This window comes from Herpailurus yagouaroundi, unplaced genomic scaffold (assembly GCF_014898765.1).
Source record: "Herpailurus yagouaroundi ecotype Mexico unplaced genomic scaffold, PumYag 139, whole genome shotgun sequence".
Lineage (NCBI taxonomy): Eukaryota > Metazoa > Chordata > Mammalia > Carnivora > Felidae > Herpailurus > Herpailurus yagouaroundi.
Window position 1 is genome coordinate 3133922 of NW_024412394.1, and position 21938 is coordinate 3155859.

Sequence of the window (21938 nt, forward strand, 5' to 3'; positions counted from 1 at the left end):
TCTAGCAGGGAAGGGGAATAGGGGATACTGGGGTGGTATTAGAGAAGGTGGCCAGGGGAGACTTGGGGAGGGGACATTTGAGTAAAGATTTGAGCGAGTCGAAGGCATGAGCTATTTGGGTTTCTGCGGGAGAACACTTCAAAAAGATAAACTAGTAGGTGCACAGGCCCTGGTGGTGGGAACATGCCCGCATGCCTGGGGAATAGTGGGGAAACCAGTGTGGCTGGAGCAGAGTTAGCCAGGGCATGGTTAGAGATGAGGTTCCAGAGGTAAGTAATGGTAGCTGCCATACTAAAGGGTCCTTACTACACATCCAGCACAAGCTGGTCACAGGGGGTCATACAATGAGTCAGACTGAGTTCCAGCTCTGGAAGAATTCATGGTCCAGTGGGGGGTAAAGGTGCAGAGATGTTATGGTGCCAGACAGTATGTGATTATGTGTTAGGTGACAGCACTGCTGGAGGTGTTTAGCAACTAGGAGCTAGAGGAGTCAGGAAGGTTCCATGAAGGTGGTGCCTGAGCTGGCCCTGTGGGAAGAGATCAGAAAAGAAGGGAGTAGATGGAGCGAAGGCTCAGGCCTGGGTGTATGGAAGCAAGGACAGAATCCCTGTGAAGGACAGTTTGGAGAGGGGCTTCCTGAAGCATCGGGAGCCAAGGCTGGATGGGTGAGGTGAGCCTGCATATGCAGGGCTTCTTTTCTGGATGGTGTGGTTTAGTCTTAGTGAAATATGGGAGGTGAGCTTACTTGGTGGGGAGGGGCCTACTCTTGGCTTGTGCTCTTCATGTCCCTCTTTTGCCTTTTTATGTGGTGGTTTTGGGCTATTTGGCTAGCACATACTTCTCTCTTCCTTCCTAACACTTTGTTTCCAACGATACCTTCCCTTCCCGTTTGGCCCAAGCTTCCCCGTATTAAGGGAGTAGATTAGTTCGTAGAATCGAGTCTGAGGCTTGGAGTTAGGCAGACCTGGGTTCATATCCCATCTTCTGACCACCTGTGTATCCTGGGGCAGATTAATTAACCTTTCAAGCTTGTTCCTTATTTCTAACATGGGACTAGTGATATCTATCTTGCAGGGCTCCAAGAATTGGAAATAGTCTGTATAAAGTACTTGGCATACAGCAGTCGATGGTAGCAGTTACTGTTGTCATTGTCTGCACTGTATCAGGACTAGCCAAACAACACTGAGAATGCTGTGCACTAAAAATGAAAAATCCCTCTAATAGGAAATAGGTCTGGATATCAGGCTCATCCAACCTAAAGAGGGCCCACTGCTTGGGGAACCTGCTAGAATCTGTTTGTCCCCCATCGCAGTGGCCTGGCACCCAGGAATATTTCTGTATGACCTTAGTGGAGTCTCACAAGAACAGGTATTGATCTTTGGCAGCTGAGGCACAGCTGGCTTCGTGATTTAAACGGAAGCCATAATGTTAGAGACAGAGCCAGGTTAGAGTCCAGATGTGTTGGCTCAGGCACCTGCTCTTACAGGTGGTGTAACTTGCCTCACAGTTTTTTGGCCAAGGTATCTGTGACTTAGATCTCAAGCGCTTGGCTCAGCTGCCAGACTTGTAGGACTCTGTCTGGATTGTGGTTAGGAACCAGATGATAGAGTTGAAGCCTCTACAGCCGATGAGCCTCCTCCTGTCCCTGGGATGACCAGTCTTCATTTGCTTCCATACGGCCGCCTTCTATAAACAGACTTCTCATTCATACTCAGTATTGTCCTCTATAAAGAAGAAGAAGATACTATGTTCACAAAAGGAGAAGCAGAGGTTAAAGAGGAAAAAGGACCTGTATTTCAGAGCCTTGCTTAGAACCCAGGGAATTCTGTCTTCCCACCCCAGGAAGGTCCAGTCTGCTCTAGATCTGTTGAAGTCCCCCAGCTCTGACTAGCTCTGCTGGAGATCTCAGGGTGTGGCTGACACAGCCCTTCTCCTGTCCCAGCCTCCGCTGACACCATCCCAAAAGAATGAAGCTCACTGTTGCCAGCTGTGTGATGGATAGGGCGTGAGTGTTTATCTGAAGAGGCAAGGCGGGTGGGCTCCCCAAGAGGCAGAGGAGACTCCCTGATAATTGAGGCTTGAAATTAGAAGCAGAATTAGGGACTTGTGAGCCAGCCAGAGTGGGGAAGTCTTGGTATTTCATTTTGTAGCCAAATGACAGTAACTGGTGTGAGCTGTGTGCTGTGTTTTCCTTCAAGTTGAACCAGAAGGATGAGAAGGAAAATGCCGGGTCTACTTATTTCCCTAGCCAACATTTCCCGCAAACCTTTATCAGGGTCTTTCCACTGCCCGAGACCCATTTCCCATGCAGGAAGCAACAACCATCCTTTCCACCCCTCCTCAGGTGGCCACCTCACACTGCAGCATGTGTCAGGGGAAGGGGGGTTTCTGCACTCAGGCTTACACTATGTGTCCTTGGCAGGCGTGACCAACGGATTTGGAAAACACACCGAAAGCGGGTCTGACTCAGAATGTAGTTTGGGTCTCAGTGGTGGACTGGCATTTGAAGCTTGCAGGTAAGAACAGTTGTTCCCAAAGCTTTGTTGGCAGCTCCTCCACCTGTCCCTGTATTCTCCATTCAGCCACAGATGGAGCCTCCTCCTGCTTATCTAAGGTTTTTCTTCCTCCACCCCTGCTGTTTCCTGAGGCCTCTGGTCTGTAACTCTGGTAGCTCCTAGGAAACAGTGTGACCCTTGACTCACAGGCCTGATCCGACTAGGAGGGGAAGAGTGATGCTGATGCTTTATAGGGTTTGTGAAGCCGAATTTGGCTCCAGAGGGCAGGGACAGCCAAATCTGTATCGCCCAGCGAAGTTAACATTTGAGCCAAGCCCCCACCCGCACCACTGCCCCACTCTGATAACCCAGTTACAGACATAGTTTTGCTCTTTGCCTTTTGGGGCATCATAGCAAAGGCCTCTGTAGAGGTGTGGTGTGGGAGTAAGAAATGGGCAGATAGGAAGTTCAGAATGGCCTTTTATTCAAAGGCCCTAGCTCTTCTACCCTCCTTGAGCTGGGAAGGGATGGGTTTCTTTTCCTGTTCTTTTACCAGAAGGGAGGATTTCTGAGACCAAAATGTTAAAGTTTCTTCCAAGTCGAGTTTATTGAATCCCTACTCTGTGTTAAGTGTACTCTGCAAGAAATCGGGGACTGCAGGACTCTTGGAAATGGGAGACCCTCAGTGCCACAGAGGAGAAACAAGTTGTCCTGAAGGCTAATTACTGGCCCCCCACATGGCTACTGAATGGATCCTCAGTTCCAAGTAGGGGAGGAAAGGTCCCAGGGCAGCAGTGTTTGAAGTGCTTCCAAGGCAGGTTGAGCATTATGTTCTGTCAAGTACTCACTCTACCGTGGCTCCTGGGCTCCTGGGTGGTGGGTACGGGAGGCCCTTTACTGTGGCATAGCCCAGCTTTCCATGGTTGCTTTGAGATTTTCCTCCCATCAAGCCTCAGAATTGCCTTAGCTGTCTTCCTCCATGGTTTCTAGAGATATAGGGGGAATGAATGGGAAAAACATAGTTACTAGGCATAGAGGAGGCAGAGCTTTTGGAATCCTACAAAATGGTTTCACCCTGGTCCTGGGTGGGAATTCTTAACTCCTTTCAAAGGTAATGGTGCCTGGAAACCCAGTTCATTGGGGGTGGGGAAGGAGTGGGGTTATCAAACTGTCCCCTCCTAGCCCTTGACTAAAGGTGGAAGGTGTGTTGGGCTTTTCACGCCACGAAGGACAGTCTTCCCAGCCATGAACCACAAGAAGAAAGCCAGACTAGGCTCTGGTCAGCCTGCTGGTCAGACTGTGTGTTTGCCTTTCTGCAGAACTCCAGTCTGTGCTGCCGATTTGTCTGGAGCCCTGCTCAGTGTGGAAACAATGCCCTTGGAAGGCATTTCCTTTTTAACTCAGTGGACCTCAGTGGAATTTCAGGGTTTAAAACAGGAGATTCAGGACTGCAACTGCAGGATTTTTTTTCTTTTTCTTTCTTTCCTCCCCCTGCCCCACTGTGGTGGTAAGTACATAAAGGAAGATTTTACTTACTAATTAGACTAGAATCCTCTACTCCTAGAATCAGAAAGAGCCTTGAAGGAACCTGTGGTCACTAATCCCATTCCCCTCCCCACCTGTCCCTGGGTTTATCTTTCCTGATGATTTTCTGAGGAAACTGGAGCTGCTTCCTCTTTCTATGGGTCATGCTTTTGGTTATTAATAATTGAGCACCTACTTCAAGCCAGACATTGTTCTAAGTACTGATAAAGGTATGTGTTCTCATGGAGCTTATCTTCTAGAAGGGGGAGATGAGTGTTAAACCAGTAAACAGAATAATTATAGATTGGGTTGTCTGCTTTGGTCTGTGTAGTGTGGAAAGAGGACTGAAACACAGGCCATATCAAGTCACGTGTGCTTTTTCTATGAAACAGGAATACATGGACCTAGTTTTGGTGTTGCCTCTTATTTTACTAAGCTCATCTGTCTCAGAGCTCATCATTTGATGGTACAACATTAGTAGTTTATAATATTTAAAGTGAGGCATTAAAATTTACTGCTCTTCATATAATATTTGCCACATAACTATCATCTGCCATTTATTGAGTAGTTGGTATGTGCTGTACTGAGTGTTTTCTGTGTATCAATCTATTAAATCCTCACAGCAGCCTCAGAGAAGGTAGGTAACTTGCTCAACATCATGGAACTCATGAATAGAAGAGACAGGTTCCAGGGGCGCCTGGGTGGCTCAGTAGGTTAAGCGTCAGACTTTCGATGTCAGCTCAGGTCATGATCCCGCGTTTCATGAGATTGAGCCCCACATTGGGCTCTGCACTGACAGCACAGAGCCTGCTTGAGATTCTCTCTCTCCCTCTTCCCCTCCCCTGCTTGCTCTGTGTGCATATGTGTCTCTTTCTCTCTCAAAATAAATAAATAAACATTAACATAAACAAACAGATAAGAGCCAGGTTCTGAACCCAGGTAGTCTGGCTCCAGAGTTTCTCTTTTAAACACTTTGTTGTGCCCTCTTCTGTTATATTTGAAGATGTCTCCCCAGCTCCAGAATAACGAACTTTGAGAGGCCTCAGAGTCTCTAAGCACAGTGACAGATTTTTATAGGATGAGTGGGAACTGAATCCTAAATGTAAACTGGGTGTTAATTTTTTTTTTCCCCAAACAGGTCCTAATTTTGAATAGCAGAAAAAAAAAAACTACCAATCTGCCAGTTACTGAAGGATTATGATTCATTGTGTTCTGTTTGTACAAGTTTTTCTGAATAAGACTGATAAAGTCCGTATGATTTAAGAGAACAGGAGTACCCTACTCCCCAACCAGTCCTAACACCAACCTCCTCTTATCCCACCAGGGGTTTCTTAAGCATTTCTACTCTTCTGCAGATTGTTTCCCCACCTTTTAAGCATTTTTTTTTTTTTAGTGGGAAAATTATATAGCAATGATATTTTTTAAAGTTTGGATGGGAAAAGGCCCTAGCCACTTCATTCTTGCCCAGAGGCTCCCAACTATGGTTGTACATTAGAATTGCTTCGGGAGCTGTTTAAAACTACAGATCCTTGGGTGGGTTCCAGTTATACCATTACTCTGGTATTACCATCCTCATTTTTGCTTTATTACCTTTCTAGTCTTTGTCAAATATATCTATATATTGTTTTACCTCTTTGTAGTAACCACATGGAAAAAACTTGTTCTGCTTGTTCATTAAAAAAAAAAAAAAAAGTCCATCTCTAAGAAAAATTTCATACACAAAGTGGAAGTGAGAAGTGGATTTTTTTTTTAATTAAAAAGTGTCTTTTCTAATTAAGGAGTAAGACGTGTCCTTTATAGACAATTTGGGAAAGAGGCAAATTTTTGTCCCTCAAAAATAAATTGGTTTCTAAAGAAGCCGTAGAAACCACAGGGTAAAAAATTCTGATCCATGTGAGATGGGCCCTCCTCATGGCTAGGCTGCTTAGACCCTGGAAGGATTGACAAGTGCTTGGAGTGACCTTTCATCTGGATGAAGTCCAAAGTCCCTGGGCAGGGAGGCAGGCGTCTCTTTCCGGAGTCCCTCCACCTGCATGAAATGGTCTCTCAAAGCCTCATGGGAATTTTGTGGTCAGAAGGGTGTCATGGGTTAGTGTGAGTTGTTAGGGGAAGGTGAGAAACCATTCTTGTTGAACGGTTTTTGCAGCTCCACTCATCTCAGAGATAGGAGAGCAGGAGTGGGTATGTTAGTCATTGAAATGGCTCATTTCGCCCCCTCTGCCTTCTTGCTCTATATGCAGTGGTCTGACGCCCCCCAAGCGCAGCCGTGGGAAGCCAGCCCTATCTCGTGTACCCTTCCTGGAAGGTGTAAATGGAGATTCTGACTACAGCAGCTCAGGTGAGGAGTGGTGTACAGGTGAATCTGGGGGGCCCAGGCCTTCCAAAGAACCAGCTCTGTGGGCTGCAGCCAAACCCTTAATTCTTCCAAACTCTCAGGCGTTGGGCAAGGAGATGCCCCCCGCTCACAGGTCATTCATACTCTTTTTTTTTTTTTTAAGTTCATCTTAAATTTGAATAGTAATATATGCCCATGATAACAAAAATCAAAAAGGCACAGAAGGGTACATAATGAAAAGCCAGGGTCCCCTCCTTAGAACAACCACTGTTGGCAGTTTCTTTTGTGTCTCTCTATTTGTAATTTATATATATAAAAGCCAAAACTTGTGTATATTTAAGAGCATAGGTAGAGAAGCCTAATACACACGTATTCTCCTAAACCATGCCTTTTTTCAATTAATAATATATCTTGGAGCTCCTTCCGTGCTTTTTATTGACTGCCTAATGTGCCATTATCTAGGAGTGCCAGCCTACTACAGATGGACATGTAGACTGTTTTCATGTATTTGTTATAACCAATGTTGCAGTGAGCAACCTTGTACAAAGATCTTTTGTAGCCCTGGAGAGCATACACTTCTATAGAGAAGCAGAGCTGCTAAACTTGAAGGGAGTGTGTATTTGTCATTTCCACGGGTCTTGCCAGTCTGCCCTTGCTGGAGTAATCAGTGATAGCCTCTATCACTGAATCTCACACCTTGCCGTGTAGGTTCATGTGATCCAGTGCTTTCAGCCCTGTCCTCATGAGACATTCTACTCTAGCCGACCCAAACAGGGAAGTACATGGGTCTTGTCTCTTTGGACCAAGGGATTCAAGAACAGGACAAGCCAGGGCCAAAGGAGAGGGCTGGTTGGTGCACAGGTGGAGTGGGTACAGGGTGGGCTGTTCTCCGAGTGCATCTCTGCAGCCCTCCTGTGGGAGCTGTGCACCCTGGATGCCCGGTCTTCGAAGCTCCCATCTAACACAGGCGTCAGGGCTTCTTTCCCCACTTTCCTTTTCCCAACTGCTTTATTTTCCCTTAGCATCAGTTTCTTTCTCACATGTGTGTTGATGGATGCATGCCTGCGTGTTTCATTGTTGTCTGACTGTTGGCGCCCAGAAAGCAGGGCTCCTATCTACATGAAAGTGTACAGCATCTAGTGCAAAACTGGCAGTGGATTGGCACAAACATTGGAATTCTGGTAGTGACATTTTACTCTTATTTTAAAAAAGCACATACTTATAAAATGATGCCAAGGGAAACTTAAAAATTTCGACCTTCTACTACTATTCCATCATCACCTTAACACAATTGTCTTCATTTCTCTGTGTTGCCTTCTGTTTATTTCAGGCACGTTTTTAACAAAATGTTAATCCAGAACACACGCTTTTTCGTTTTCTGCATTTTTCAATGTTATCTCATAGTTTTTTTTGTGTTGACACAATCTTGATTTAACTCATATTATTGGAACAATATGTCTTCCAGTCGATGCATTACAATTTACTTAACTTTTTTATTGTTAGATTTTTGGTGATTTCCAACTTTTAATATTATACATAATGTAGTAAATGCATATTTTTGTTAAAAATCCTTTTATTTGTTTTTAAAGTTATTTTTCTTAGAATAATTCCCAGGGAAGGAATTTACTGAAGCAGATGATTCATACTTTTTTTTTTTTTTTTAATGGCTCTTGAGACATGCCACCAAATTATGTTCTTGAGGATTAGACTGGTCTGCAATTTCTTCCAACAGTGTATGATTGCACCAGTTTCCCCACAGCCAGCCTCTTCAGTATTGGATTTTATCTCTTGGTTATTATTGCTGTTGACTCAATGGGTAAAAACAAAACAAAAAAAACCTCATTATTAGTAGTAGTTTTTTTTGTTTTTTTTTTTTTTTGTTTTGTTTTTTTAATAAATGAGGATAGTAGTATTTCCTTAGTAACACAATTTCCACTATGCAGGATTTGGACCCTTTTCCCTGGTTGAGTGTGGTCACCTTGGGCTTCCGGTTTATAGGCGTGGGGAGGGGGAAGGGAGGTTCCTTTCTGCTCAGGAGCATTTGTGAAGTGTACCCATCCACATATGCTAGTGCATTGTGTGCGAACAAAGTAAGCTGGAGAGATGCGGTGCCTGCTTTAGGCAGGACACCCAGTGTCAGGTTCTGAGAAAAGCAGTCACGTGAAGGGCTTGCAGACCTGCTTGGCTCTGCTGCATGCCGTGCACCCAGGTGACCTGGATGGCCAGATGTGGCCCTGTCAGAAAAGAACTCATTTAGCAAGTGGTTTTACTGGGATGTCTGTCCCAGGCATCTTTTTCCATGAAGCCTCTATCATGAGGCCCACCACTTAGGCCCAGAGAGCAGTTTGTGGCTTTGCCAAGCTGGGTTATTGTTGTCCTTCCTGGGATCCTGGTGATAAAAGCAGTCCTAGTTTTCTAGGGAACACCATTCTAGTGTTCTAGTCCAGGGGTCGGCAAACTAACATATTAGCTTGTTTTTGTAGGGCTTGCAAGCTAAAAATGGTTTCTACTTACAAATGATTGAAAAGAAAATCAAAAGAATGATATTTTGTAACACATGAAAATTACATGAAATTCAAATTTCAGCATCTAAAAGTAAAATTTTATGGGGACACAGCTATACTCATTCCTCTATAGAGTACCTGTGGCAGCTTTCATGCTGCAACAATAGAGTTGAGTAGTTGCAACAGAGACCATATGGACTGCAAAACCTAAAATATTTACTGTTTGGCCCTTTACAGAATGAGTTTGCCGACCCCTGATCTAGTCTAAGAACTAAGGAAAGGGCAGGAAAGGGGAAGGGTGGAGGGGATGTTGCTGACTCATTCTTGGGTTGCCCCAGTCAAATGGAGGCCACAGGCAGGCCTCCTGGGCACCATTCCAAGTCCCCTTTGGGTGCTGTCTCCTCCCCTCCCCAACCCCCAGGCAGAAGCCTCCTGATGCCCTTTGAAGACCGCGGAGACCTGGAGCCCCTGGAGCTGGTGTGGGCCAAGTGCCGAGGCTATCCCTCCTACCCCGCCTTGGTGAGTCTGCCCCAGACACCACCCTCCTCCCTCCCCTGGGCTGTTCTGGCCCCTATCTTGCCTCAGGAGCTTATCTGATTGGATCAAGCCAGCAGAGGGGTGGGAATCAGGGTGCTTTTAGCTGCAGAGGGGAGGGAGGTTTTAGCCCAGCCTGGGTGGGTCAAACCATCAAGGTCTTCAGCTCAGAGCACTTAAAATAGGGTAAAAGTGTGAAGACAGGGACTAGGGCTCATAGGGATTTAATAGCATTTATTCATTTGCTTATGCATAAAAGTAGTATGCTCATTGTAGAGAATTTTTAAAGCTGCTTATAATGCTTAAGTGTTGTATAAGACATTTGTCTTGCTAAATTCTTGAAATACTGAGGAAGATGTGGTTTTTCTCATTTTGTGGGGAAGAAAAATGAGGATCTATCTGTTCCCTGTGGCCATCTAGCTATTAAATGGCAGGGTTGGAATTTGAGCCCAAGGCTCAAAATGTGTGATGGCAAAGCCTGTGTTCTGAGCCACCAAGTTCAAAATCACCCATGGTCTCATCTATTCAGAGATTACCTCTTGGTGTATATAGGCACTCTTTTTTTTTAACGCATAAGTACGAGCCCATACTCTGTGTAACCTCCCTTTCACGTAACAGCATACCATGAACATGCATGTCTTGTGCCATTAAACATTCTTCATCAACATTACTTTAATGACTGCATTGTCCTCAGTTGTATGCGTGTATCTTATTTTAACCATTCCCTACTTGGTCATTTAGATCGTTTTGAATTTTTCACTGTGATTAATAGCTGGCAATAAACATCACTGTAGCTTTACTCTGTGCACATCATGATGATTTCCATACAGTGAATTCTTAGGCGTGCCTTCTTGGAGCAAGGTCTGTGCAAAATTGATACACATTGCCAAGTTGCCCTTTAGAAAGTTAGTTCTAATTTATACTCCCATCAGCAGTAGCTAAAAAATTCTATTTTTACCACCTTGATTGTTATTTGTTAGAGCTCTTTCTGTATTGGGGAGGTAATGTCCATCTGGCACTGGAAGCAAGTGATTCTAAACCTTTAGGGCATGCCAGAATCATGGGGGAGTTTTTAAAACAATACAGATAACTGAGGCCCCACTTCAGAACTATGAAATTAGACTGACACCAGGCCGAGGTATGAATGTTTTCTATAAAGCTTCTCAGATGATCCGTAGCCACGGTTGTGAACTACCCTGCCAACCTCTTGCATGCACACAGGAGTTCTGGGCTTCTCTTAGCTCTTTCACATCAATGGGTCTTTCAAGTCTCATAGCAGCCCCTTAAAGTCAAGAGGGCAGGAACTCTGACCGTTTTGGACTGGTGAGGAAGCTACAGCTGTAAGAGGTTATACAACTTGCAGGAGCCATATTGGAACCATGTTGCCTACCTCACTCCCTCTTCAACAGTGGCAGGAGGGGGAATCCATGCTGTGATCCAGCAGTTGAGGAGGTTGGGCCTTGGGCCTGCCTTCACAAGGCTGTGTGTCCTGTTGTCAGTGAGACTTCCAGCATAATTGTTGAGGAAGTGATTAAAGCTGTACAGGTTTGGTTTTGTGATTTTAAGTCCCATGGTGCCAAAAAAAAAAAAGTCTAAAAATAGTCTTTTTTTTTCCTTTTTAATTATCTTCTTAATCATACATTTTCTTTAATGAGTAAATAAATTCAGCCACCACCTGAAAAAACCTACCACCTGAATGCAAGCTGTGTTTTTATTTTGGTTTATGCTCTCCCAGTTGTTCTCCTGTGTTAAATATGACTCGTGTCCATAATGAATATACATTTAAAAAAATTTTTTTTGGCTCTTGTTTAAAATTGTTTTTTCTCATAAAATAATGTACCTGTATTATAGAAGTTTGGGAAAAAATAGAGAAAAGCAACAAACCCCATCATTCTAGCAAGTCAGCTATAAGCGTTTTGTATTGTTTCTTCTATTTGTTTATGTATTACAGCTATAATAATAGTATGTATATATGCCTTCGTTATATAATGTGTTAAAATATTTCATAAGCCACATTGTTTTACATCCACATAACATTTGAGTGAATGGTCCATTATTTATTATTTTGAGACATGTTTGCATCTATCTTCTTTAGAAAGGGAGGAGAGCTCTCCTTGCTTCTGCCCTTGGTGGCAGGGGGTGGGGGGCACATTTTTCACAATCTGCCCCATGTTCCAAGGCAGGAACCAGCATGGCTGTCGAGGAAACACACCAGAGTGGCCCCACTATCTTGTTCAATAATCTTGTTCAATAATCGAGGAAGCTCAGGAGGGCTTGTATGGTGGTTCTCATTAGGACCCTTAGCTTTAATCCCGGGGGGAACATACAAGCTGGGAGAGTTTTGACCAAATTACACAGCTCGAACAGGGTAGGGATGGTTCTTCCTTAAAACTCTTAACCAGAGCACCTGCTTTTAGCTGCTTATCTAGGAAGGGAAGTAGGGAAGCTGGCAGACACCCAAAGGTAAACAGCGAGAGCAGTTTATTATGAGAACAGGCCCCCTGGGACAGAGTATAGAAATTAAGATTGTTCCATCTCTGGAGAAAGCTGCTTCCTCAGTAAGTTTCCAAGTGTCTCTGGCCTCAACACACATAGATTATCAACTCACTGCTTTGGAAATGAGGGCTGTGTAGGGCAGTAGGCAGCAGAAGTTTAAGCCACCACGGCCACAGCCAGCTACATGCTCCTGTGCTCGGGGCTTTCCTCTGTCAGGTGATACCTGTCAGCAGACTTCTCAGCATCGGCAAGAAGGTGAAATAAGATGATGGATGACGTGTGAATAACTAGGATCTTCAGTCACTCTGTCAGTGCTTCATAGAGCTAGAGGTCACTGTTGTGTTGATGCCACCAGGCATTTTTCTGAGCCCCTGCCCTGTAGAGCTTGCAGTCTTGAGCATTAATTCCTCCAGTGGTCCTTCTTTCCAGCCACATCGTTCATTTTCCCCTCTCCAGCAACCCTTCGAGTTCAGTCTAAAAGCTTTCTGATCTTAGATGGAGGTGCCCACAAAGGTACCTAGTCCACACAGCAGGAAGATTATGGTCAGACAGGAAGGTAGTGGGTAACCAGGGGCTCTGTTAGGTAGAACCAAGGTGATGGGCCCTGCTGCTGATGCAGAACCTCCTTTATAGCCATGGTGTTTAGGAAAGTCCCTGAGCCTTTGAAGTGAATTGCAAAGGTTTTAAAGGAAAAATTGACAGGAAGAAATGGCCTCCTGGCCTCCATTCCCTTCCCCTAAGGGATGTTAGGAAGGTGGAATTTGCCGGTCTGGCCTGGACATCATAGATACACCCTCAATTCTGATATCTCCCATACTGGATTCACATTTCTTCTGTTTCCGCTTGGGCCCCAAGGGTTCATGGCACAAGCTCCCTCATTGGAAGAACTGATTGAGCAGGGCTGAAGGATCTGGCCAATGAACTGGGAAAACAGTCAAGATTTCCATTTTGGGGTCCTGAGGGTCACAAGAGGTCAGCCCCCTTCATCACTTGGTTGTGGGCCTGGCCAAGGCCCTGCATAACTTGGGGGGTAGTTCAGTAGGTAGTCCTGGGGCAGCATGCCCTGCTCAGCCCATCCACCCCCATCTGAGTGCCGTCTCCTTTCCTGTCTGTAGATCATCGATCCCAAGATGCCCCGGGAGGGCCTCCTGCACAATGGTGTTCCCATCCCTGTCCCCCCTCTGGATGTGCTGAAGCTGGGAGAGCAGAAACAGGCCGAGGCTGGAGAGAAGCTCTTCCTTGTCCTCTTCTTTGACAACAAGCGCACCTGGTGAGTGGGTACTACCACCTGGAGGTTGGGCCAGGATGAGAGCTAAGGGGCCTGCCATGCAGTACACAGAGGGGCTGTGGGCTCAGTTAACCTGCCTCCATCCAGACAAGATGAGGCATTACCAGCAGCTGGCCTGCCCCAGCCACATTAATAGTTACTGAGGAGTGTGGCCGGTCAGATTCCCTGGGAAACATTCTGAGATGGATATTTCTATCAGGAGGCTTATTGGGGAGAGCTGTGGGGATGAAGGGTGCAGTGCTGGGTGGAGGAACATGTTGAACACTTGGTATAGAGGCCTCAGCTGATCCTAAGGGGAGCTCCGGAGCTGGGAGGCTTGTTAATGATGTCCAGAATTGGGGCTGTGCGTGGGCATGTCCTCCCATGGCAACTAGTCATTGAATGCTGGCTGGCTGCCCCTGGGAAGGGGGTCACCTTGGTCCAGGTAACTCCCTTGGTGGCGGGTGATTCCTGAAGAGGACTCAGCTGAGAGCTAGTCAGCAGCCAACGCTCCCAGTGGCTGTGGGAGTGCACGTCTTAGTCCTCAGGTGGGGGGATGGGGTGGAGGGTGGTTTGGGGCAGTGTGGGGTCCACTACAAAGGGCTTGCTTGCCCTTTAAGGTTTCTCTTAGAGTTCTTTCGCTTCTGCTTTTATAGAATGAGGAGGTAGGACTAACAAGTAAAAATAATAGCTATCACTTATTGTTTACTCCGTGCCCTGATGCAAATCGATTTACATACATAACCTTATTTAATCCTCATTAAATCTTCATCAGTCCTCTCCCAATCCATTTTGCAGATGAGGAAGCTGAGGCTCAGAAAGCAAAGACCCCATTGCCAGACCTGGGATACAAGCCAAGATCTGGCTCCAAAGGCTAGCTTTTAGCCACACGTTAGATTCAACTGGCGATCTTTAGAAAAACACACCTGGTGCAGGCCCCATCAGGAATCACTGGTTCCTGGCATCAGCCCCACTTCCTAGCCATAGCTCCCTGATGCCCCAAGGCGAGAGCTAGCCCTAATATGGGTCTTTCTTAGCTCCTGGGTCCTAACAGCCCTCTAAAGCAGAGTGAGTGCCCTGAGGCTCAGGGAAGGGCCTGGCTGCAAAAAAGGTCCCTTGGTGGCCTCCTGCCTGGGGTGTCCCAGTCTGTCTCCTCCTGCCCTGTCCCCTCCCCCTGGCTTTGCTTGGGCAGATGGGCCCAGAGGAGCCCCTTCATGCCACCCACCTCAGCCCAGGCTTCTTACTGTGCTTGTATTTTAGGCAGTGGCTTCCAAGGGACAAAGTGCTACCCCTGGGTGTGGAAGACACCGTGGACAAGCTCAAGATGCTGGAAGGCCGCAAGACCAGCATCCGAAAGTCGGTGCAAGTGGCCTACGACCGTGCAATGATCCACTTGAGCCGGGTCCGGGGGCCCCACTCCTTTGTCACCTCCAGCTACCTGTAAGGGTGGGTCCTGGCTTGTGTCTGCCTGCCCTGCCTCTGTCCCATGCAGCACAGAGGCCCCTTCCTGCCCCAGCCAGTCATATGGCCGGCAGCTTCCCCCTTCCATGGCAGGCCAGGGACTGGGCCGTGTCCTCCCCATGGGCAAGGCCCCAGTTTTGACCAACTGTATGGTTCCCCTGGTGGGCCTGCTGTGTGCCAAAAACTCCCACCTGAGCTCGCTCGGGGGGGCTAGTCCACTGAAGAACCTGTTAGAAGTAGAAATAGCTGTGAGGCTTGGGCCCGGCCGAGGAGATGGACCTGAGCCCAGAAGGCAAGAGGTCCTAGGCTCTTTCTCAAAGGTGTGCCTGGCCCGCTCCTTCCCACTCCCAGCTAACTACACCTCAGGGCAAGCGAGGCTCTGACATTGACCCCAGAGGTGCTGTGGATACATGGGAGTCCCGCAGGGAAGCTCACGGAGCTCACCCTCTCTCCCCTCTGTCACCCATTCTCATACCTCTTCCCTGTCCCATCTTCTGCACCAGTGCCGTCTCTCTTTTCCCATGTTCCTTTCCTTTCTTTTGTGCCAAACAGAAACCATCACCAAACTGGTCTTTTTCTTTTTATGTCTCATTCCCTTTGAGGCCAGCTGCTATGCTAGGTGGGTCCCTCCACCTGGCTCCTTAGGGCCCAGGACAGAGGCCAGCCTACCACTCGGGTGACCCCTCCACCAGCACACACACCCCTTCCCCATCTGCTGCAGACACACAGCTGAGGCCAGGCTGTGAAAGCTTGCCCCCTCCCTGTCTTGCTGAGAGGCGGGCCGAGGCTTGACGGGCTCCCGTCAGACCAGGCTGGTTGTGGGAGTGTCCGTCTGTCCACTTGGATGTTGAGGGGTGTTGACTGAAGCTGTGCTCTTCAGCTGGGTCTGCTCCTCACCCCTGCTGCCCTCTCTCTGTGGGCCTCCCTCTCCACCACCACGGACGGTGGTGCCCGCGGTCCAGCACCTCCCTGCCTGCGCTCTGCCCAGCCCAGCCTCTGCTGCTCCCGCTCCCAAACTCCGGGGGACACCACACTTATTTCACGCCCTCTGTCCCCTTCCCTCTCCACCTTTCAACCCCCTCCCCACCTTCACCTTCTCAAAAACGGAAGGAAAAAAACTGTGAAATGGGAAATGCTGACTGACAAACCAACACAACTTTCAGAGGCTTTGAGTCTGTTCTCTGGATGTTTCTTTTCACCTCTTAAGCACCAAAGCCGCAGGGCCAGGTTGCAGGCCACTGATCGCCATGTTGATTTTTAACCTGACGTTCTTTTTAATTGTTTTAAATTTTTCATAGGGGAGTTTTGGACAAAAAAAAAGTCACTGGGGAGATCACTGCCATTTTTACACACTCGACTTTTTAAAAATACAACCAACCAACCACCACAACTTCTTATACATTTGGGACACGAGCCAGAGTTTAAAAGGGAACCAACAAAACTCTCTATAACATAAAGGATGGGGTTTTGGATTTTGTACAATAATAAAAATACAATACAGCATATGGCTAGGGAAGGACATGGTGTATATAATTGTAAAATACTGTTCTAAATTATTCAGGCCTATAGTTTCCATTACTGGAGTCCTCCATTGTGTGGCTGAGTATTTTAAATGCACACAGTGTGGTTTATTTAAAGGAGCCAATGCGTCCCCCTCTCCCCAGGTAGTCGGTCAGCTGTGGACTCTGTGACCTTTGTCTCAACCTGTGTTGTAAGATCTCGGGGCTCTCTCTCTCTCTCTCTCTCTCTCTCTCTCTCTCTCTCTCTCTGTGTCTCTTCCCCCAACACTTTCTAGTCTCTCTTTTTTTTCAATCTCCTTGACTCTTTCAGTCTCTTTCTGAGTCTCATCTTTAAAACTGCTCTTTTAGAACGGGAAGCGGCTCAGATCCTGCTGTGGCATGGGGCCTACGTGTCTCAGTCGCGTCTGCTGTGAAGCACACGATGCTCTATTTATTGTAGAAAGTGACTTTATTTGCTTTCTAGAATTGTTTATAACAGATGGTATAAGAGAGGTAATAAACAGAGAAAAATCTATGCTTGTAAAGAATACAAAAGTTAATTTTACCTACTATAATATGACTGTCTGAAACTTATTTTCTCTCTGAGAAATAAATGTTCTAATGGGCAGCAGTTGCTGTGCTGTGTTTGGTGTCATCAGTGGGGGCATGCGCTTCTCTTCCAAATTCCCATAGCCCACCCCCACCTCAAAAGGCAGGAGCCACTCAGAATGGGTTGTCTAGCCATTGCAGACTGCCAGCTGGAAAGGGCTCTGTCCGTCTCTGGGACGCCTGGGAGGGGTGTGAAGATGGGCTCTGACGTTTTCCTCTCCCAAACAGCACTACCCTCTGGGTCCTGTAGAAGGTCCAGCCTGTCTTCTTATGCCTCAGATTTCCTGTGGCCCTGTTCCTTTGGGAGCATCTGTTCCTCATGCAGTTGGAGAAGTAGCCCCTTGTGTCTGGCACCTGTTTACCCAGCTTGCTGAATTTGAGACTCGAGGGTGCCCACGCCTCCTTTGTAATTATTGCTGTCCCCATTCTGTAGGTAGGTAGCTGGGACACACAGGCGTTAACATGGGCCTCGCTCCTTTTGGAATTGGAAGGGGTCCTGGTGCCCACCTGGTCTTCATTTTGCAGATGAGAAAACAGACCAGCACGATCAACAGGCTTGTCCAAGGACATCTGGCCAAGAAATGGTGGCAGAATCCTGGGACAAGGATCTGGGCGGGGGTTTCTTGTGGGCTCCACGGCATTTCAAGGCTGTGCTGGCCCGTTCTGTACCAGCTCCCCTCTCACCAGCTATGGTTCCAGCATTTCTGGAGAGGGGCATCTTGAAGAGTAGAGAGAGTTCCCAGGGACTCAATACTTGGTCACTGGGCCTTGGGATAGCTTTTCCCCATCCCCTCCCCTGTCCTATCTCTGCTCCTGCCTGGCTCGTGTGCTTGGCTGTGAGTTACATCTCACAGCCGTGTGACTGAAGGATAAGGGTCTTCTGATCACCTCCACAAGCTCCTTCAAAATTCTTGTCTTTGAAGTTGCTAGGGGGTAAAAGTGCTCAATTTGGTATAACGTTGACAGGGTACCTCTAGTGTGCTGATAACTCTTGAATTGCGCGTTGTGGGTGTGGAGATGCGCCCCTCTGGCCCCCGGGATGCTCACAACCTGATTTATGAGACCTGTCAGGGCAACTCTGAACGTGGCGGGTGTGGAGCTCCCCCCGAGGGGAGGAGTTTGGGAGACTCCTCCAACCAAACTCATGTTTGGTTGAATCACAAAAGCTTTCAGAAGACTACAGCAATTAATTCAAGCCTTAAAAAAATGGGATTGAAAATCCCTCTTTGTAAATTTGTATTCTGAACTACAAAGGCAATATTTAGAAAGATGTGAAAAAGCTCATCCTATGAGCCCTGACTTAACAGAGGACCCTGAGGCCAGGGCGAGGCATGGTAAGTAGCATCCGTTGAAGCATTTGATTGGGGAAGGGACAAGACCAGAACTTGGCAACTAGTGAACGAGATGTCAGAGGCCAAAAGCAGAAGTGGGAAGACAAGGCGGCCGCGTGGCCGGAGGCATCAGCAGTGAGTTTGAAGGGGAGGAAGGAGAGCTGAGTTTTGAGGAGCTTGTATTGCCTGCAGGATATCTGGGGGAAAGCCCCAGCAAGCAGACGGGACTGGGCAGTTCAAGAGGAAGGTAGGAGCAGATGACAGAAATGTGGAGGCACGGGAGCACACCAGGGCAGTTAGGACAATGGCCAAGGAGGGAAAGGACAGACCTGAGGAAAGCCCCTTCTATTTGGAGGCTGGGATAGGGGAAAAAAAGAGGAAAACAGTGCCTTCAGAGGGGTCTGCTCCCTGGGGAGGGCCTCACACAGAGGCGGTCAAGCCCTAGGGATCGGCTAGACCCACTCGCCCCTCATTTCACAGAAAGAGGCAGGTCACATGCACTCAGCCTCACAGAGCAGGAAAAGGCAGCGCTGGACCAGAAAGAACCCAGAAACCAGCACTTCCTACTCTCCACCAGCCCGTGTATTCAGAGCCCTCAAGGTGAGCAGAAGTGTCCTTCATGAGTCTGATCAATCCTGTGATTAAAAGTCATGGACCCAAGTCTAAAATACTATGATACTGGAGCATGTGGGGGTACTGAGTAGGAATACAAAATCCCGTTTTCCTAATGAGTTTTAAAATATAATTAAAAACATTTGCTTAACCCTGTCAGCTTGGCCACTTCCTTTAATATATTGTCATTAACACTTGAGTGTGAATTTGCCTTCCAGATGGACTCTCCCCGCCTGACTAAGGCTGTGAGCTTTGACTCTTGAGAGGAGAGGGGTGAGTGATCAGACTGCCAGGCTCTGGGAGGGATACTGAGGGGAGATAGAGGGTGAGGCCTTGACCACCCCTGTGTCTGCAGGCCCCTCCACACCCCCCGGGCACTTGGGGGTGCCCTTCTGCTTGCCTTTTCCCTTCAAGGGTAGCAGAGGGCTCTAGGGATGGAAAGAAAAGATGTGCGTGTGTGTGTTTTCCACCATTTTAATATGCTTTTTGTTTTTTTAAAAATATGTATTTATTTTGGGGAGAGCACAAGTGGGGGAGGGGCGGAGGGAAGACAGAGGATCTGAAGCGGGCTCTGCGCTAACAGGCCGACAACAGCGAGCCCAGTGTGGGGCTCGAACTCACGAACCGCAAGATCATGACCTGAGCTGAAGTCAGACGCTCAACCGATTGACCCATCCAGGCACTCCAACAGTTTTAATATTTTTGAGAGGGCCGAGACTCCGGCTACGCGGAGTAGAAAAATCTAATCGTCTCCAAATTTCAGAAGGGTGGTTGTCTTTCAAAGAACATTGTGTCCTTTGCCTGGCCCCGGGTTTGGAAGTGGCTGAATTGAGTCTAACTGCTTTCTCCTGTGGCAGTGTGTGAATTCCTTCCTCTTCCTTCCAGCTTTGCATAGGCTCCTTTGGGGGACAAAGAGGCAGTATTGGCAATGCGACACTGTTGGCTCCTGATGGGCAAGGGTGCAAGATGCACGGGGCCCCAGGGGAGGGCTTCTTCTCCCCTGGCTTCACAGTCTAGAAAGATCCCCCAGGGGATTTTATCTGAGCTGGCAGGAAGATTATAAAATGTGTTGTTTGCCACCTCATTTGGGATTTTTTTTTTTTAAGTGCAAAGGAGAAGAAAGATTATTCGAACTACCCAGAAATAACCATTTCCAACCACTTTAATGTAAGTCCTTATAGTCTCTTGTGTTTTCTAAGTAAAGCATGTATTGCAGTTTCTTATACCGGGTAGCTGAGAAATTGGCCTCCCCAAGAGGGTGTGGGTTCTGACATCTGTGCAGAAGGTCTTGGCATGATCGGAACACGAGGCCCAACACCTCTCCTGCCTTTTCTTCCTTTGTGTATCATGAACTGGCCCAAGCCAACTATTGGCTGTTTTTGGTTTTGTTTTTGTTTTTGTTTTTCCCTTTTGTTTTGCTAACATAGTGGCAGCCTCCAGCAGTTGAAATTGAATGGGAGTTATATACCTTTATCCCAAGAAATTTGCTATTGGGTGTGCCTTTCCATGGAAATAAGTCCTAGACCAAATTCTGCCCTGTGTTCAAACATCTGCGAATAAGGAGACACCCCTCCCCACCCCCACCCCCACCACCCAATGGCCATATACTTTCTTCTCTAGTTTGAGAAGTTCCCACTCTGTGCTCAGGTACAGCCATCAGCACCCGGCCTATGAGATCACTCCAAGGTACACACAACACTGTGTTGAGGGCAAGACCCTGTGTTGAGGAGCAGTGGAACTTTAGACCTTGAATTTTATTGTTGTTTTAGATATAACTTTACATATGACAGTTATAAACCTTACAAACCTTAAGTTTAATCTCCATGAATTTTTACATGTGTATCTATCCATGAAACCACCACCCAAATTAAAGTCCAGAACACTTCCAGTGCCCCAGAAAGTTCCTCCCATTCCTTCCCAGTCAATATCCCCCTTCTCTAAGGGGGTAACTACTGTCCAGACTTCTATGGCCATAGATTAGTGTTGCCTGTTCTTGAACTTCATATGATGGACACATACAGTTTGTGATCTTTTGAGTCTGGCTTTTTTTTTTTTTTTTTTAACTTTTATTATTTATTTTTTAGAGAGAGAGTGCGAGCAGGGGAGAGGCAGAGAGAGAGGGGGACAGAAGACCCAAAGCAGGCTCTGCGCTGACGGCAGTAAGGGGGCTCCAACTCACGAACCGCGAGATCATGACCTGAGCCAAAGTCAGACGCTCAACCGACTAAGCCACCCAGGCGCCCCTTGAGTCTGGCGTCTTTAATTCAACGTTATGCCTCTGAACTCCATCCTTGTTTTGCATGTAGCTGTAGTTTGCTTTGAAGAGTATTCCATTGTACAATTTGTCCGCCCTCCTGCTGGTCTTGGGTTGTTTCCGGTTTGGGTCTCTCACGAATAACACTGCTGTGAACATTCTTGTACATGACGTTTTGTAGACACAGTGCCCATTTCTCCTCAGACTATCCCCGGGAGTGCTAGGTCACGGGGTTTAGCTTTAAGCATTTAGCTCTAGCTTAAAGTTTATGTGTTAAGCCTTAGGAGTTTCTCCCAGTTTCCATTGGCTGCTCTCCCACAGCAGTGTGCTGGGGGGGGGGGGGGTCCAGCTGCTCCACACCCTGGCCGACACTTAGCACCGTCAGCCCGTGGCTTGGCCCTGGAGGGGTTTGTTGACAGGCTCCCTGAGTTCCACTATACAGCTGGGCTTGTCCCCTGCTGTACAGCCCTACTTTGCTAGGTCCTTTTCCATCAGGGAACCCACGTCTCAGTGCCACACAGATGCCTGCACCAGCTCTTTGTGAAATAAGGCACCTCTAAGTTCAGAGTAACACAACCCTCCCTGGCCCTCTCCTCATCCCTGGCTACTGGGCTGGGGGGACTGAGCCCAGCCTCAGGCCCCCTCCCCTCTCTTACAGACCCAAGCCTCCAGGGACTGAACTGGTATCGTGTGAATGAAGAAGGTGTGAGCCCGTTTTGATGTCCTTGAGGGGAGGATCAGAATGGGGGTGAAGAGAGCCCATGTGCTGTTAACTGTCCTTCGCGACGCAGAAGCACATTTCAGAGTCATCAAGGATGAAGGCTCAGAAGACCCTGAAGCAACTTCAAAGGAATTGCTCAAATCACCGGTGGGGAGAAGGTCTGGGCTAAGACGGCAGGGTCAGGGAAAGAGACCTGAGGACACCTTGTTTGGAGACAAAAGATTGCAGAGCCAGAATTGACTTGGGCAACTGTCGGAAGGTGGCTCTGTCCTTAGGGGCAAGACAGTGATCTGGTT

General features: G+C 47.4%; 1 protein-coding gene across 8 annotated transcripts in view; it reads left to right on the forward strand.

Moving 5' to 3' along the window:
• The window catches only part of BRPF3 (bromodomain and PHD finger containing 3), a 34283-nt gene extending 17534 nt beyond the window's left edge, over window positions 1-16749 (forward strand). For 5 of the 8 annotated variants that reach the window (XM_040473330.1, XM_040473331.1, XM_040473326.1 and 2 more), the window contains 5 exons: window positions 2423-2516; window positions 6260-6357; window positions 9280-9377; window positions 13004-13158; window positions 14416-16749. In XM_040473330.1, coding sequence (XP_040329264.1) covers window positions 2423-2516; window positions 6260-6357; window positions 9280-9377; window positions 13004-13158; window positions 14416-14599 — 629 coding nt within the window. In that variant the 3' untranslated portion in view covers window positions 14600-16749. Of the gene's footprint in view, window positions 1-2422; window positions 2517-6259; window positions 6358-9279; window positions 9378-13003; window positions 13159-14415 lie in introns of those variants that run through there. The other 3 variants (XR_005789694.1, XM_040473329.1, XR_005789695.1) reach the window with 3 other exon arrangements.
• The last annotated feature ends 5189 nt before the right edge of the window (window positions 16750-21938 follow it).